This window comes from Stenella coeruleoalba, assembly GCF_951394435.1.
Source record: "Stenella coeruleoalba genome assembly, chromosome: 18".
NCBI lineage: Eukaryota > Metazoa > Chordata > Mammalia > Artiodactyla > Delphinidae > Stenella > Stenella coeruleoalba.
In genome coordinates this window covers 64,080,876-64,100,188 of record NC_137164.1, presented here as the reverse complement: position 1 = coordinate 64,100,188, position 19,313 = coordinate 64,080,876, and the positions used below count along the sequence as shown (strand labels likewise).

Sequence of the window (19,313 nt, the reverse complement as noted above, 5' to 3'; positions counted from 1 at the left end):
TTCACAGAACTAGAACAGAAAATCTCACAATCTGTATGTAAACACAAAAGACCACGAATAGCCAAAGCAATCTTGAGAAAGAAATATGGAGCTGGAGGAATCAGGCTCCCAGACTGTAGACTATACTACAAAGCTACAGTAATCAAGACAGTATGGTACTGGCACAAAAACAGAAATAGAGATCAATGGAACAGGATAGAAAGTCCAGAGATAAACCCATGCACCTATGGTCACCTTATCTTTGATAAAGGAGGCAAGAATATACAGTGGAGAAAAGACAGCCTCTTCAATAAGTGGTGCTAGGAAAACTGGACAGCTACATGTAAAAGAATGAAATTAGAACACTCCCTAACACCAAACACAAAAATAAACTCAAAATGGATTAAAGACCTAAATGTAAGGCCAGACACTATAAAACTCTTAGAGGAAAACATAGGCAGAACACTCTATGACATAAATCACAGCAAGATCCTTTTTGACCCACCGCCTAGAGAAATGGAAATAAAAACAAAAATAAACAAATGGGACCTAATGAAACTTAAAAGCTTTTGCACAGCAAAGTAAACAATAAACAAGATGAGAAGACAACCCTCAGAATGGGAGAAAATATTTCCAAATGAGGCAACTGACAAAGGATTAATTTCCAAAATTTACGAGCAGCACATGCAGCTCAATATCAAAAAAACAAACAACCCAATCCAAAAATGGGCAGAAGACCTAAATAGACATTTCTCCAAAGAAGATACACAGACTGCCAACAAACACATGAAAGGATGCTCAGCATCATTAATATTAGAGAAATGCAAATCAAAACTACAACGAGATATCATCTCACACTGGTCAGAATGGCCATCATCAAAAAATCTACAAACAATAAATGCTGGAGAGGGTGTGGAGAAAAGGGAACCTGCTTGCACTGTTGGTGGGAATGTAAATTGATACAGCCACTTGGAGAACAGTATGGAGGTTCCTTAAAAGACTAAAAATAGAACCACCATACGACCCAGCAATCCCACCACTGGGCATATACCCTGAGAAAACCATTATTCAAAAAGAGTCATGTACCACAATGTTCATTGCAGCACTATTTACAACAGCCAGGTCATGGAAGCAACGTAAGTGTCCATCAACAGATGAATGGATAAAGAAGATGTGGCACATATACACAACGGAATATTACTGAGCCATAAAAAGAAATGAAATTGAGTTATTTGTAGTGAGGTGGATGGACCTAGTGTCTGTCATAGAGAGTGAAGTAAGTCAGAAAGAGAAAAACAAATACCGTATGCTAACACATATATACGGAATCTAAGGGAAAAAAAAAAAAGGTCATGAAGAACCTAGGGGCAAGACGGGAATAAAGACGCAGACCTACTACAGAATGGACTTCAGGATATGCGGGGGGAAAGGGTAAGCTGGGACGAAGTGAGAGAGTGGCATGAACATATATACACTACCATATGTAAAATAGATAGCTAGTGGAAAGCAGCCGCATAGCACAGGGAGATCAGCTCGGTGCTTTGTGACCACCTAGAGGGGTGGGATAGGGAGGGTGGGAGGGAGGGAGATGCAAGAGCGAAGAGATATGGGGATATATGTATATGTATAGCTGATTCACTTTGTTATCCAGCAGAAACTAACAAACCATTGTAAAGCAATTATACTTCAATAAAGATATTAAAAATAAATAAATAAAATAAAATAGATAACTAATGAGAACCTACTGTATAGCACAGGGAACTGTACTAAGTGCTCTGTGGTGACCTAAATAGGATGGAAATCCAAAAAAGAGGGGATATATGTATAGCTGATTCACTTTGCTGTACAGTATAAACACAACACTGTAAAGCAACTATACTGCAATAAAAATGTAAAATAAAACAAAAAAACAAAATGTGGTGTGCAGATATACATACATACACGCACACACACACAATGGAATATTACTCAGCCATAAAAAGAATGAAATAATGCCATCGGCAGCCACATGGATGGACCTAGAGGTTATCATACCAAGTGAAGTCAGAGAGAGAAAGACAAATATCATATGATACCACTTACATGTGGAATCTAAAAAAATGATACAAATGAACTTATTTAGAAGACAGAAATAGACTCACAGACATAGAAAACAAACTTATAGCTACCAAAGGGGATAGCGGTGGGAGGGGGGGATAAATTAGGAGTTTGGTATTCACATATACACACTACTATACATAAAACAGATAGACAACAAGGACCTACTGTATAGCACAGGGAACTATATTCAATATCTTGTAATAATTTATAATGGAAAAGAATCTGAAAAAGAATAGATTTTACACATGTATAACTTAATCAACTTTGCTGTACAACTGAAACTAACATAATTTTGTAAATTAACTGTACTTCAATTATAAAGATGGTTATAAAAAAACAAAAACCCTGTAATAACTATGGGATGGGGACTTGAAAGAGGTAAGTTGCCCTCTAATCTACTCTACTCTAATCTAAATACACCCCTAATTTGGTACCTCAAGTGAAAACAGCAGGTTGTTTGACTTCTGAGATGCACCCCCCCTGGAATTTATTCCTTTGTGTCATCCCCTCCCCTAGAGTATGGGATAGAGCTGGTAACTCCTTTTAACAAACAGAACATGACAAAGGTGACAGGATGTCACTTCCCTGATTATGTACAAAACACTGTGACTTCCATCTTGCTGGCATTCTGTCTCTTGCTGGTAATCTCTTGCCTTCTCACTTGCTCACTTTGATGATGCAAGCCTGCCAGGTAGTGAGATGCTTTATGGAGAGGCCCAGGTAAGAAAGAATCGAGGGAAGCCTCTGGTCAATAGCTTGGAAGAAACCAAAGTCAGTCTAACAGCTCAAGAGGAACCAGCAGTGACCAGGCAGAGACCCAGCCCCCTCCTCAGGGGACTCTCACTCACACACATTTCCAAAGCACAAATGACCAATAAAGCTGATGCTCTTAAAAAAAAAAAAAAACTCATCCTGCCAACAACCAAGTGAGTTTGGAAGCAATTCCTTCATCAACTAAGCCTTCAGATAACACTACAGCCCCATCTGGCACTTTGTAGCCTGTGAGAGATGCTAGAGCAGAGGACCCAACTAACCCTGTCCAAATTCCTGACCCCATGAACTGTGAGATCATAAATGCATGCTCTTCCTCCTTTAGGAAAGCCCTTTTTGACCCCAGACCCCCAACTCCCAGCTCAGTTAGGTAACTCTACTGGTATGTTCCCACAGGCTCAATCATAGTACTTATCATACGCTATCCTAAGAGACTAGTTTTCTTTGTCAGCAACCCTCTAACCCTACCGCTCTGACTTGCAAATATGCACTAAAACACTCACTGAACTAAGAAATGACCGTAGGCACTGGTTACAGGAGTCACTGATAGCTTGAAGACAAACTAAACCATCTAAGATCCTTTCCAGGACTACGACAACCAGTATGGACCTGAGGCAACCCTGTTTACAGGAGACCCTCTGGCAGCAGAGTAACCTGTACACTTAACAAATATGAAATTCTCATTGTAGCTCAGAAAGAGATTAAGCATATTCAAACTTCTATTCCAAGGTGTAAAATCTGTAACTGAATGTAGCTACCTGACTGTATATTGTTATTAGTAAGATGAAATCTTTATGGACTTTATAGACTGGTAAACTCTCTTAAATACCACAAAAAGCTCACTTAAGAACGTAGAAAGAAAATAAATTATATATCATCTATATTCACAGATCATCAAAAAATAAAATATAAGAATTCTTTAATTGGCAAAGATAAAATATAGTCATAATATAAAATTTATCTTTTCAAACCATTTTATGGTACCAAACAATAAAGATTGGACCATGTCATCTCTTCAATTTCTATGCTTCACAATGAGGAAAATGAGGTCCTCAGAAGGTAAGAACTTCCCAAGGTCACTTTACAGTTCTCCTCCAAGAGGTAACGGATATTATCAGTTGCTTGCATATCTTTCCAAAGGCTTTTATCAATATACAAGCAAATACACATGTTTTCTCACTCTTTCTAATGCAAATATCAACAAATGTTCTACACCATGCAGAACATATACACACATTTCAGACCTGTGCCTACATTCCACAGGAATAGCCTGCAAACGATGCATACTGTGAAAAATTAATAAACAGATCCTCAAAGCCAAGGAAGAAGAGCCTAAGGCTTCAGGAGCCAGTTTACTTTTCTTTAATCATTTGTGTGCCTCAGTTAATCTTAAAATCTTATTTTGCAGAGAAACAATTTTAGGCTTCTGATAACATTAGGAAGCCTCAAAATACCAACTGAAATAGGCATTCCTTTCATTTCTGGATTTCAAAAGTTCTCCATAATGGCCACTGGTATTCTAAACGGTCTTTAGTCAGGTTGGTCCATTTTGTTAGAAATGCACATGAGGAAGGACCATAGTTTTTAAACATGGGGGGGCCCTCAAAATATTTGTGTATTGGGATCCCATTTCTCAGAGATTTTTTTCCTAGAGTAAAGGAACAATTTTCAAACAGCTTAAACAGTTTACAGCTCAAACAGCTCAATTCAGACAGCTTGCAAGCTAATACCAGCCAATTCTAAGGAGATAGCTTGGTGTAGCTTGGTGTTGGAAGAGACAGACCAAAGGCTTTTTCCATCCAGTTTCCAGAGAACAGCCCCTATTCCAAAGCAATGGGCCGATCGCTAAACTGGTTCAGGAGAAACTGCCCCTGTCTCCGAAGGAATGCGCGGAAGGCTAGCCAGCTTCAATAAAACAGTCTGATCTGAAAATCAGACCAAAATGCCAAATGAGTACTCTCATACAGAGCAAGGCCTTAACCGGTAAGACGAAACCTTAAAATAGATCCCAAATAAAGCCTGGAGAGCTTCAAATGCAAAGAGGGCATGAGCTGGGATCAATGAGAAAGATGTACCTTCAAATTCCAGGGTCAGTGAGAAAAGCAGTGAGCAACAATGAGCTCATTTATGGATAATGCACCTGTTTGCTTGCCAGCTCTGGAGCCACTGGGAGTCTTCTCTGATCCCAAAATGTTGACCTAAAACAAATAGATTGCCAAATATTTCTCCAGCAAAGTTGTATTTATTCGGGATCAGCAAAGAACTGCAGTTTGGGGTCTGCGACCATGGCAAGCTATGTGCAACTCCCCAGACAGCAAGGGAAGGAGAGCACTTTTATAGAGGGGAAAAGAAAGTTGGGAGGGCTGTAGTAAACAGAGTCCGTGGCTTTTCATTCACTGAGTCCTTGCCAGGAAAGGAGAGGAAATAACCCAAATGTCTATCAACTGATGAACAGATGAATAAAATGCATCACACACATACCATGCAATACTCAGCAATTAAAAGAAATAGCTAAGTGATATATAATGCAACAGTCTGCGTGAATCTCCAGGGAATTATGCTGAATAAGAAAATTCCAAAAGGTTACATAACATTTGAGACCACATATGTAACATTTTTCAAACGTCAAACTTTAAGAAACAAGTAACAAATTAGTGGTTGCCAGGCGTTATGAATGAGGGGCTGAAGCAGTATGGGAGGGGAGTGGGTGTGGTTATAAAAGGGCAACAGAAGGGATCCTTGTGGCAAGAGGACTGTTCAGTATCTTGACTGTGGTGATGGATACAGGAAAAAGTGTATAGAATTAAATACATATAGAGAAATGAATATTAGTAAGACTGAGGAATCTGAATAGACTGGTAGATTATATCAATGTCAATATCCAGGCCGTAATGCCATAATATAGTTTTAAAAGATGTTATCATTGGGAGAAACTGGGTAGTGAGTAAAGGGTACACAGGACCTCTATGTATTATTACTTACAATTACATGGGCATCTACAATTATCTCAATAAAGATTTCAAGTAAAAGGAAAATATCATTCAATACAGATGCACATTCTCATGGAAGAATCCTATAACAATAATAGCAAGGGTGGTTTTAAGAACACACTAGCAGAAGCACGACTCTCAGAGGACAATCAAAAGTGTAAAGTTTCATGAAAGTCCCCTTCTTATTTCCGAGAGGTTTTAATATTGATGACAGAAAAGACATTAACTCAAGACATATCCACACTTTTCCAAAAGGATATATTCAATACTCAGTAAGGACTAATTTGTGATAAAGCTTTATTCTAAATTGTGGTATTTCTAAAAGGCTACTCTAGCCTTTGTAACTGGAAAAGAATTCTAAGTAATAGATTTAAGTATTTGTTTAAAAGAAGGAAATACATTCTTATGTTTTATCACTCATCCATTTAACAAATTTTTACACAACACTTGCTGGGTACAAAGGACCGAGGCTAGGGAAAGGTCACTCCAGCACTTTACCTCCCCATCACCTGTCCTTCAGCCTCCTCTCTAACACGTTCCCACGTAGCAAGGTAGATTAGATAAACAGAAAATGACATCGAACTTTATTAAGACCATGAGATAGTTTCTGATTCAATACAGTTAACTTCTAATGTATTCTGGATTTGTCTGCACCTGTCTGAATATTATGACAAAGGTTATGAAAACATTAAAAATTTTAGTTTTATTTTCATAGTGGTTATCATCACGGTAACTAAGCATTTTGATAAACTACAAAAATGCAAATAATGAACAATGGGAGATACATATATATATATATATACATAGACATACCCTTTCTAGACCTCCAGAATCAAATCCATGTGGAACAAAAAAGCAGGTCTTAAAACAAGTCCCATGAGGGCATAAAGACATTAGCTAGCTGTCTCTCTTCAAATCCTTTTTCAGGATATAACCCCTTCAATTACATGTAATCTCTAACACTTCCCCCAACAAACCCAAAACACTATACTTTTTAAAGTGGTCATGTGGGTGACTGCAAAATTTCCTCTTAAGATCTGTTTCATTATTCCTTTCAAATCAAATAAAGGGTTTCCCAGGTCACTCAGGCAACTTTTAGAATAGCTCAGCTGACATCTTTAGATTCTCATGGAGGACAAGGCAGAACATGAGCTATATAAACTGAGTTAGGGTTACTTATCTATTCCATACACTTTACCTTCCATCTGTTAAAATGATTCTTTGATGCCAGCCACTAAATATTAATTCAGGAACTATGGATCTTACACACATAAATCCAATGATTTTCCCTTTCAGGTATAAAATGATTATTAAATGTCTTAATATAAAAAAATAAGTTCAGTATGTTCACTCAAAATATCTTCACAGAGCCATAAACAAATTGAACTTAACTTACCACTTTTTTAAAATCATCTTCTGCTTCATCAAGTTTTCCTTGTTTGAGTAACAAGTGACCTCTCTGTAATCTTGCCTAGAAAAACAAAAAAAAGTATACTGAGTACTATGAATTTCTAAATTTTCTTTAAACACAAAGAATAAAACTAAATAAGCTAATGAAATATTAATGAAATATTAAATTTTCCTATGCCCATTTGACTTCACACTCTGAGAATAATTCCTGGAACCAATGAATGTGTATAAATTTTGTTAAAGTATGCTTCCTTTAAATATACATTTTACTATATCTCAAAAAAAAAAAAAAGAAAACGTGTCCTCACAAAATCTTGGACATAAATGTTCATAGCAATAGCCAAAAAGTAGAAACAAACCAAATGCCCATCAACTAATAAATCAATAAGCAAATGTGATATGTCCATACAATGGAATATCATTCAGCCATAAAAAGGAATGAACTACTGACACATACTACAATATGGATGAAACTTGAAAACATTATGCTAAGTGAAAGAAGTCAGACACAAAAGGCGACATATTGTATGATTTCGTTTATATGAAATATCCAAGTCAGACAAATCCATAGAGACAGAAGGTGCCAGGGGCTAAGACAGAAATGGGAGGTGACTCCTAATGGGTACAGGGTTTCTTTGGGTGGGGGGTGATAAAAACACTCTGGAACTAGATAATGACGATGTTTGCAGAACCTTGTGAATATAATAAAAACTGCTGAATTGCACACTTTAAAAAAGGGTGAGGGGACTTCCCCGGTGGCGCAGTGGACAAGACTCCGCGCTCCCAATGCAGGGGGCCCAGGTTCGAACCCTGGTCGGAGAACTAGATCCCATATGCATGCCGCAACTAAGAGTTAACATGCCGCAACTAAAGAGCATGCCTGCCGCAACCAAGGAGCCCACCTGCCGCAACTAAGGAACCCACATGCCCCAACTAAGGAGCCCACGTGCCCCAACTAAGGAGCTGGTGAGCCACAACTAAGACCTGATGCAACCAAATAAATAAATATTAAAAAATGGTCACATTCTTTAAAAAAAAAAGGGTGAATTTGATGATATGTGAGTTATATCTCACTTAAAAAGTACTTTAAGCCAGCATGATAACTTTTTACCACTATAATAAAAGTTGTTATAATTTGGGACTCTACCAATCAAAGGACTAGAAATAGTTTTTTTTTATTAACTCTTAATGCACATATTTATTCCACTATAACCAGAATAACAATGCCTCTTCCTTTTAACATCCATCAATCATCTCTGATATTCCTCTTCTAATGCGCATAATCCCATCTCTCCCAAGAATACCAACTCTCTGATGATCAATGTCTACCATAAGACAGAAACCACACCAATATTCTACTAAAACTTATATATTACTTTTACAGTACTTAAAAACTTCCCTAATCCTCTGTAAAATGCATCAACACACATAAAAAGCAAGATTAAAGCCACTTCAACTAGCTAATAAGTACTATAATACTAGGAAGATGAGGTACTTAACCTCTGTGGAAGGTTATGCTTAGCTGGGTAAAGTAATAAAGAAAAAACTGACACTTGTGAATTCCATCTTAAAATAATAGTAATATTTCAAACCAAATGTTCACCCATATCTAATCAATCATCTCGAATACTTTCTGGATTATGGCAGGACATAAACAATAAGTGAATTACCAAATTAATTTTGAAACAATATAATTGGGTCCTATTATTTTAAGCTATTACAGTGACCTGCCAATTGTCAAGATATCCTGTTAGACCGTAAATTCCTCCACTTCTGAAGCTTGAGTGTTGGTTCAGGGCAGGACTCTTGTGTCATTCAGCACTGTACTCTCATCACAAACCACTGCTTAATTAAGCTACACCCTCTTCTTTATTCTTCCCACCACACCCTTAATTGAAACTGTCATCAGCCACCTGACAGCCTCTTAGTTCAACAGTCTCTTAATCAGCTCATTTCTCAGCCTCACATCTTGCCCTACACTCCATCCTCCACACAGATATCCTTCTAAACCACAAGGCTAACATCACTACCAACCTTCTAAAAATCACCTAATGTACCCACTCCCCTGTGCCTCCTTCACACAGGCCTTTGATTCCAGGGACTGAGTTTCTCTTGTTGCCTGGTCCACTACATCAGAGTGGCTTTCTACATCCTCCAGCTATGCCTAGCATGCCAGTCTTCACCTTAAGAAACAAATCACCTCTTCCGAGTTTCCTTAAATTTTCCTTTAAAGAAAATTTAGATGAACTTACTGCAGTGAAATCCATCTTCAATTCAATCACTTTAGTTAAATCAGGAAGTGCTGCTTTTGATTTGCCCATAGCTAAGAAGACAGTAGCTCTCCGATAATAAGCAATATAGTTATCAGGGTCACCATCTGAAAATTAAAATAACAAATATTAACTCTCAGTACTTTATTCAAAAAACCAAGTCATCTGAACAGTATTAGAGTTTGCAATTCTACTAGCAAAGGCATTAAGAAAAGAATTTCTTCATCAATACTGGGTCATTTTGCCTAGCAAGATCACTGCAAATAAATCCAGAACAGGGGCTCAGCAAACTGGTAGCCTCTGAGCCCAAAACAACCCACAGACTTCAAGTTAATATTCTTTAAATTTTTAAAGAGTTGTCAAAAAAATAGAAAAATATGCAAGACACTACGTGGCTGCAACGCCTAAAACATTTATTATCTGGTCCCTTAGGGAAAAAAGTTTGCCTACCTTTGGTCTAGAATATTAACTATATTCAACTCTTAACTTTTATAAGTATCCAATTCTGTTTGCAATTCTGTTTGTCTTTGTTGAAATTTTCTTAAGTGAAATTCTGATTGAGAATATGGACTTTGCACTTACTCACAGGATTTTAGAAAATTACAGACTTCCATTTAAACTGATATACTGAATGTGCAACTGCTCTCTCCCAAACTCCAACTAAAATGGCAGTGAAGAAGTAAAGGTACAGACCATGGGACAAAGGAGAATGGAAGAGAGAGTGAGACCAGAGAGTAAGGCTAGAGTCGTTAACAATATCTGAAGGAAGGAAAGCAGACAGATGAGTTAGGTGCCTGAACTAACTCTACTCTGCTCAGCACCTACAAAATGGGGGAAGGAGTAAATTCAATGAGAAGTAAACCTCATGCTGCCAAACAATCCTTCTAAAAAGCAATATATATACATTTTGTTTTCTTAAAAATTATCTTGACCAAATCGTCATGTACCTTAAAAAAATAAATATTTATGCACACAGATATTCACTACCGTAAGATTTACAACTAAAATTCCCTAAAAGTTCTATCCCTGAAGGTCTTATCATTTGTAAAACATTACAGTATGGGAACCTATATGGCGGGATAGTATATAATCACTCAAAATTATGATTTTAAGGAGTTGTTAACGGCATTGAAAACTACCTGAAGTACTGCTGGGGGGAGTTAAGGCAGGAAGAGAAAACAGGCTATAAAACCATATATGAAAGAAGATACACAAATGGCCAATAAGCACATGAAAAGATGCTCAACATCACTAATCATTAGGAAAATGCAAATCAAAACCACACTGAGATACCACTTCACACCCATTAGGATAAGAAAGGGGAGAAAAAGAAGACAGAAAGGGAGAAGGAAAGGAAAGAAAGAAAAAAAGAAAAGGAAAAGAAAGGGAAAGAAGAAGGAGAAAGGGAGAATGGGAGAAAGGAAGGAAGGAAGGAAGGAAGGAAGGAAGGGAGGGAGGAAGGGAGGGAGGGAGGGAGGGAGGGAGGATTAGTAAGAGTGTGGAGAACTTGGAGCCCGTGTGCACTGCTGGAGGGAATGTAAACTGGTGTGGCTGCTGTGAAACACAATACGGAGGCTCCTTACACACTGAACACAGAATCACCCTATGAACCACCAATTCTACTTCTGAGTACACATACCCAAAAGAAATGAAAGCTGACTGCCAAGACATGCAAGCAACCTAAGTGTCCATCAGCAGATTAATGGATAAAGAAGATGTGTATATATATACAATGGGATATTAGCCATAAAAATGAAGGAAATTTTGCCATTTATAGCAACATGGATGGACTTGGAGGGCATTATGCTAAGTGAAATAAGTCAGACGGAAAACGACAAATACTGTATGATATCACTTATATGTGGGATCTAAAAAATGCAACAAACTAGTGAATATAACAAAAAAAAGAAGCAGACGCACAGATATAGAGAACAAGCTAGTGGTTACCAGTGGGGGCGAGGGAAAAGGGGAGGGGCAATATAGGGGTAGGGGATTAAGAGGCACAAAATATTAGGTGTAAGTTACAAGGATACATTGTACAATATGAGGAATATAGCCAATATTTTATAACTATAAATGAAGTATAACCTTTAAAAAAAAAGAACTGAAAGCTGGTATTTGTACACCCATATTCACAGTGACATTATTCACAATAGCCCAAAGGTGGAAACAACCTAAATGTCCACCGGTGGATGAGTAGATAAATAAAATGTGGTATACACATACAGTGGAATATATTCAGCCTTAAAAAAGGGATGGAATTCTGATGAATGCTACATTACAGAGGAACCCTGAAGACATCATCCTAAGTGAAATAAGCCAGACACAAAAAGACAAATATTGTACAATTCTACTTCTATGAGGTACCTAGAGTAGTCAAATTTATAGAGACAGAAATTAGAATGGTGGTTGCCAAGGAAGGACCGAGAAGAGACGGGGATCAGAAATGGGGAACAATTGTTTAATGGGTATAGAGCTTCAGTCTGGGATGATGAAAAAGTTCTGGAGCTGGATGGTGGTAATAGTTGCACAACGATGTGAATGCACTTAATGCCACTGAACTACATGCTTAAAAATGGTTAAAATGGTAAATTTTGTTATGTATATTTTACTACAATAAAAAAAGCAAAAGAATGAGGCAGTCAGGGGAAAAACAGGACTATTTTTGAAAAAATAAGAGAATTGGGCATTTTAACAATATAAGACTTCTTTTCCTTAAATCTAAAATAAAAAAACAAAAAATCCATATATGTTCCCAGCTAAGCATCACTGAACTTTCTTCCCTGATCAATTTCCCTTGGAAGGTAAGGACAAAAGAGCAAAGTCAGTAGCCTTTGCTAATGACTTTGTGGGAAATACAGGTTATTTCCCACAAAAATTGTAATTAGCTTGAAGAATGAGTAAGAAACAGAGGAACTATATTTAGCGCATACTAGCCAGATATATAATATTTCTGGTTCAATTCATATTTGATTTAGAATGTGCAATAAATGTAAAATATATGGCACTTGGTCAGCACAACTGGCCATAAGAATGATCTGACATCTAAGAATTAGTGAAACTTACAGTGACTGTGTCTGAAAGCAGAAGGAAATTCACTTCAGGTCAACAGTAGTTACGTGGGCAGAGACTGGATTTTCTTCTTTATATAGTTCATATACATATTCCAAAATGTTTCACAATGAACATGGATTACTTTTATATTCATTAATTTTAAAGAAGTTACCCACTCCTACGCATGTATTCGGAGAAAAACATGGTTCAAAAGGATACAGGCACCCCAATGTTCACTGCAGTGCTGTTTACAATAGCCAAGACGTGGAAGCAACCTAAATGTCCATCGACAGATGAACGGATAAAGAAGATGTGGTACATATATACAATGGAATATTTCTCAGCCATTAAAAAGGATGAAATAATGCCATTTGCAGCACGATGGATGGACCTAGAGACTATCATACTAAGTGGAGTTAAGTCAGAGAGAGAAAGACAAATACATGATATTGCTTATACGAAGAATCTAAAAAAAAAAAAGAATACAAATGAACTTATTTATGAAACAGAAAGAGACTCATAGTCTTAGAGAACAAACTTATGGTTACCAGGGGGGAGGAGGGGGAGGGATAGATTGGGATTGACATGTACACACTGCTATATTTAAAGCAGATAACCAACAAGGACCTACTGTAAAGCACAGGGAATTCTGCTCAATATTCTGTAATAACCTAAACAGGAAAAGAATTTGAAAACGAATAGATACATGTATCTTTATAACTGAATCACCCTGCTATACACCTTAAACTAACACAACATTGTTAATCAATTATACTCCAATATAAAATAAAAAATTTTAAAAAGGAAAAAAAAAGTTAAGTTCTCCATGACTTATTTACACTAATCGAAGAGTAAGAAATACTAGAAATGACATGATTTAAGGCCTAGAGTTTACACCACACATCTTCATATGTCCAAAACCTACTCCATCTCTGAGGCACAGCTCAAATGACTTTTTTGATTACACATGTGAAAATAAACCTTCCATTACTTCGGTTTCCATAACACTCTATAATATATATCTCCCACAGCACCTAACACTTATCACTACCTCCTGATATCAATTATTTATATGCTTACCTCACTCTAGAAAAAAATACATTCCTTGAGTGAATTCATTTTTCGTGTCTCTATAGCACCTTGTAATCAAATGAAAGGAAATGGAAACAAATTCCTGATAACTCCAACAAGGGACAGTCCCACATCCACTCAACACTGAGACCTGCCAGGAATAAGCCAGGGACCCAGAGAAGTCAGCACAGACATGGCTCTCAAAGAGACGTGCCTCACCAGGACACTCAGATCATCTCCCCCACAAAATGAGCAATGGCATTTTCAAAAACAGGTGTTGCTAATTTTGAATACAGTATGAGCCTCTTTCAAGAAAAGAAGAATGCTTATTGCTGGCTTCGGGCATTTTATCAAGAAGGCACCTTCAGCAAAAATTGCAATGGACTTCTATTTGGAAAAAACCTGACCATTTCAGTCTATGTAGAAAAACCTCCAAAGATTAAGTATGACAAAGCTTTTTATTAAGTATTTGATTATACATACATAACAAATGTCTATATAAAGTATTTCTGGGGCACTCACTTTCACTTATTTTGCTATTCAGTTTTTAGGTATTTTTAAGATATGAAATGGGATTGGAACCCCAATTTATAACACTGAATCTATAAAAATAAGGAATCAGATGTCAATGGTTCAACCTATGAATCAAGAATCAATGTGCTTAGTGGTATAAGGTCACTTGAATGGCAAACATCAAAATAGCCTTCCCTGGCTCTTCATCTTAAAATACCATCAGTTCCCAGAACTAGTGTCCATTCCTAAATCATTATGCAGGAAGTAGCAACTGAACAAGAATTGGTTTAAGAAACTCATGCTTAGTTTCTCACAATACAAGATTTGATAACCTTGAAAATAATCACTTTTCCTATTATCCATCCGAATATGATACAGTTCATTATTTAAATTATATGCAAGCCTACATCTGCAAACACCAGACTTCATTTGAAAACATGTCAAATTGTTGTACTAGTTTATTCAAAATTTGAATATGAGAAATGAATTTAAGGTGTAATCCTAAAACTATCAAACAATTCAAATGTGAGAAAATTAGCCCTAATAAAGAAAATACAACTACTATCTGGAGAAAAACATCAGAAAGCCAATTACGAATGATTCTGTAAACGGTGGCAGCGGGGTGAACACCACGCTTGCAAAGGTACAGAAAACTTTTCATTCTTTCTCCCAGCGAACGCAACTCTTCCCCTTCATTCATTCAAACTTTTACTGAGCACCACCAGAGACTAAAATAATAATAGTAATAACAATAATAAGATAGTACTTATCCTTAAGAAGTTCACAATCTTCTGAACTGGAATGTGACCTTTGAAGGTCACTAGAATACACTGTGTCCTTTTGTGTAAATGTGAATAGTAATGTCCATCCCCATTTCACAAGTAAAGTTCAAATGCAATGGGAAAGCACCACAATATGTTTAAGTACCAAATTAATGAAGCCATGGATTTTTTTTTGACTTAGCCAGATTATGTAAAGTGTGATACTGGTTATCTTACCAAGCAATTGGAGAAACCTATCATTTCATTCATGCCCACCATTTAATCCACCACTTTAGACATTCATTCATGCCAGATACACCTAAGACACTCTGTAAGGTCTACCAAAGAAATGTTTCAGACCCTAGGACTCTTTATCCCCATAAGACCATGCTGTAGAAATGAGAGGCAGGGCATCCTCACACCTGCACTGTGGTTTTCTCTGATGATAAAATCTCTAAACAAAACCTGTGTCTGACTACGTCATAATAGTGAAATAGGTGCAACTGTTTCAGGAGACTATTTAGAAAGTGATACCAACACTCTTCATTAAATCACAGTTTCCAACAGATCAAGAGTATTTAAGTTCCAAATCTTAAAATTCTTGCCAAAAATTATTTATACACCAGATGCAAAGAAATTTCAAACCAAATAACCAATAGATCTGTACTACAATTATTTGTGTTGCTATTTTTAATACATAAACCTTTTATTGTGTAAAAATGTAATTATCAAACATACCATGCCTAAGTAATATTCAAAATGTAACCAAGTAATTTTTCAAATATGAAAATGGGAAAGGGGTGTCACAGCCATAAATCATGTCAGCTATAACATTATAATAAAAAATGAGTCATTGATATGCCCAATGCCACTAGCCAAATTCTATTACAAACTCTAACATCAATTTCTAATCACAGGAAAAGTTAAAGAGATAAAGTACATTACAAAATTCAGAAGTTGGGAAGTATAAACATTTAATGAATTTTTATAGTCAGTTTAAAGCAATGTACTAAAATATGGGTGACACTTTACCACAAAAAATTATTGTACATTTTACAGTAGCGCAGCTCTTCGATCTACTGCAGTAACTAGAGTAACTGCATAACTTATTAGTCTAGAAGTCAGGAGACCTGGACTAATTCACTGTTAGCAAGAGGCTTTCACTAACTCACTGGGTTACCTGAAGCAGTAAACATGGCCATACTAAACTGGATGTTTGGTAAATGAGACAACTGAAATAGAAGATCTACAGTTCTTTTCTGATAAACAAACATCTCATAAGAGACTCAATAGGCCATGACACCACATCACCCTATCACTACCTACCGTATACTCCCATCAACTACAATTTAAACTCTATTTTCTATGGTTAGTTATTTTACATAAACTAAAATGATGACTATCTCAAACTACACAGGTCTTCCTCAAATTATGCTAAGTGTACCATTTGAGAACCACTGTTACTTGCCAAATTACGATGAACAAAATGACACTGCTATTTGAATTCTGAAGGCACTAGCAGTGTCTCACTTTTTCCCTTTACTCAATTTCACAAATAAATTACCATGTTTTAGCTTTACTAATTTACATCTTTCAGTGTAGATAATAATATATTATTGGTTATTTTTGGGGAAGAGCCATCTCTAGAATTCTTGTATGGCAGTGAAGCTAACAAAAAACAGGCAGTCATTTTAAACGACGTTAACAAGATGCCACAGCCCTTAACGTTCTTATTAATTTGTGAGATTAAAGAAAGCAAATAATAGGGCTTCCCTGGTGGCGCAGTGGTTGAGAGTCCGCCTGCCGATGCAGGGGACGCGGGTTCGTGCCCCGGTCTGGGAGGATCCCACATGCCGCGGAGCGGCTGGGCCCGTGAGCCATGGCCGCTGAGCCTGCGCGTCCGGAGCCTGTGCTCCGCAATGGGAGAGGCCACAACAGTGAGAGGCCAGCGTACCGCAAAAGAAGAAAGCAAATATTAAAGTATAAAATAAGTAGAAGGTATATGTTTCTGCAAATATTCTCATGGTAGCAAGGAAGAATCAGTTTTTTTTTTTTAAGACATGCTTTATCTAAGACAATAACTGAAAAAATGTTAATTACCGTGCTGCAGCACTGAAGACAACTCAAATCACCAGAGAAAGTGTGGACTTAGGAATGACCCGGTCACACAGTATACCGTCTCTAGCGAAAAGTAACTACTGCAAATAGTACCAATTAACTACAACTTTCCAAGGTGAGCTAGTCACTGAAATGGAAAAACCTTCCCCTTAGAAGCTCCACATAGTTAAGAAAACCCTATTAACATAGTAAATTTGCTTTTAGAAAAGTCTTAATTTTCGAAGATACAGTATTTCTACATACCTTACACATGTAACTGTCCCCTATTTTCAAAGAAATCTTTATATACATTTCTCTCATCTAATCTTCACAGAAAGTCCTTTTTTCGGTGGCAAAGTGAAACTGCTGGGAATGTGCAGGTCACTTCTTTAAGCCTACACTTTCTTACGTAACTTGACCAATGTCACAGAATTATCAAGTGCAAAGCCAAGATTAAAATCTAGGTTTCCTATTATTCCAGAGAGCTAGTAACGTCAGTAATAAAAATCTAAGTTCAAGAAAAAGCATGAAGAAAAATATCACCAAACCAAAACCTAACTACTTTTTGCTTATATAGTAAGTTACAACAATAGGATAATTCTTCTGGTGAGCAGAACTATATCTTATTAAAAATACACTACTCATTACTCTGCAGGTTGACTTGTCACTCTTAACTATCCCAAATAAAGGTAAGTATATATAAGTAAATAAAAAAGGAATGAGGAGGGCTTCCCTGGTGGCACAGTGGTTGAGAGTCCGCCTGCCAATGCAGGGGACACGGGTTCATGCCCCGGTCCGGGAGGATCCCACATGCCGCGGAGCGGCTGGGCCGGTGAGCCATGGCCGCTGAGCCTGCGTGTCCGGAGCCTGTGCTCCGCAAGGGGAGAGGCCACAGCAGTGAGAGGCCCGCGCACCACAAAAAAAAAAAAAAAAAAAAAAAAAAAAAAGAATGAGGAATAACGATATCAAAAAGCTTTAGCAAAAAACTTTATGTAGTGACTCATAAGAAAATCCTCTAAGACCTCATTCACAACCTGTTTACTCTGGTCACCTCGTTTCTCACAGTCCCAACAGATTACACACTGCAAAGATAGTTGATGCTACAGACAGACACAAGTGAGCAATAAGAAAAGCAACAGCCTAAGGGGTAGAGAGAGTCTGACCAACAATGAACAGGAGATGAACTGCAGGATCCCCCAAGGGCCTCAAAGTAACTATTATACTGATGATCTCAAATCATCAAGAAAATTAAAACTGTATTCAGTGAAATCTGCTTAAGGAGGCAGAAAAATATATACAGTCGGCCCTCTGTACCTACAGGTTCCACAACCACAGACAGAAAATATTCGGGAAAAAATTCGCTGCGCAACTATTCACATAGCATTTGCATTACATTTACAACTGTTTATATAGTATTTGTACTACATTATGTATTATAAGTAATCTAGAGATGATTTAAAGTATACGAGAGGATGTGTGTAGGTTACATGCAAATACTACACTATTCTATATAAGGGACTCGAGTAGCCACAGGTTTAAGCATCCGAGGGGGCCCTGGAACCAATCCTGTGAGGATATCTAGGGATGACTATAATACATTGAGAAAAGTGTTCTGTCAAAATTATCTTGAATTTTTCTTAGTACTTAATAGTTGTTAAGTCTCAATTACGTGGAAAAATCTTACGTTAGATACGTATGTATTCAAATATTGTGCTTTTATTAATCTATTTCACCCAGAACCCTGTATTTTAAAATATTTTATTTAAACAATAAATAATATTTATTTTAAATGTTATCCAGAAAAAGGGTTATAAATTAGAATTCACTAAGATGGCCACTGAGTGTTTTGGTTCTGAGATACAAACCTACTGCAGCATGAAACTGAGATAAGGCATCAGCTAGCTGTCCAGCTGCAAGAAGTTTCTTGCCCAATTCAAGATGTTTCTCAACATCTGCATTTACTCCACATTCAGCACCTAAAAACAAATAAAAATAATAATAAATTAACTTTCCACGAACCAAGACTTAATTCTAAAGAATAAAATGTTTAAAATTTTCATTTACTTAGATGAGAAAAGTCACAGAAGCTGAAAAGCGACCTAGAGAAAGTAACAATAAAGTACAAACAGTGCTTCATTTTATAGAGTAGAAGCCACCCAAAAATATACCCATATCGACCTAGTAGTCAAAAGAATGTACCCAGTCTACAAAATGCAAGGAAAACTGCCTAACACGGTACTACCAAAAATATTTATAATTTGTTGTTCAACAACAAAATTAGAATTGCTTTGTTAAAC

At 36.9% G+C, this 19,313-nt stretch overlaps 1 protein-coding gene across 2 annotated transcripts in view; it reads right to left on the bottom strand.

Annotated features, from left to right (window-relative positions):
• Positions 1–19,313, bottom strand: part of DNAJC3 (DnaJ heat shock protein family (Hsp40) member C3) — a 90,607-nt gene that overhangs the window by 51,614 nt on the left and 19,680 nt on the right. For both annotated transcript variants that reach the window (XM_079903487.1, XM_079903488.1), the window contains exons 2-4: positions 18,882–18,992; positions 9,503–9,627; positions 7,237–7,311 (exon numbers count right to left, since the gene is read on the bottom strand). In XM_079903487.1, the coding sequence (XP_079759613.1) occupies positions 7,237–7,311; positions 9,503–9,627; positions 18,882–18,992 (311 nt within the window). The remainder of the gene's footprint in view (positions 1–7,236; positions 7,312–9,502; positions 9,628–18,881; positions 18,993–19,313) is intronic.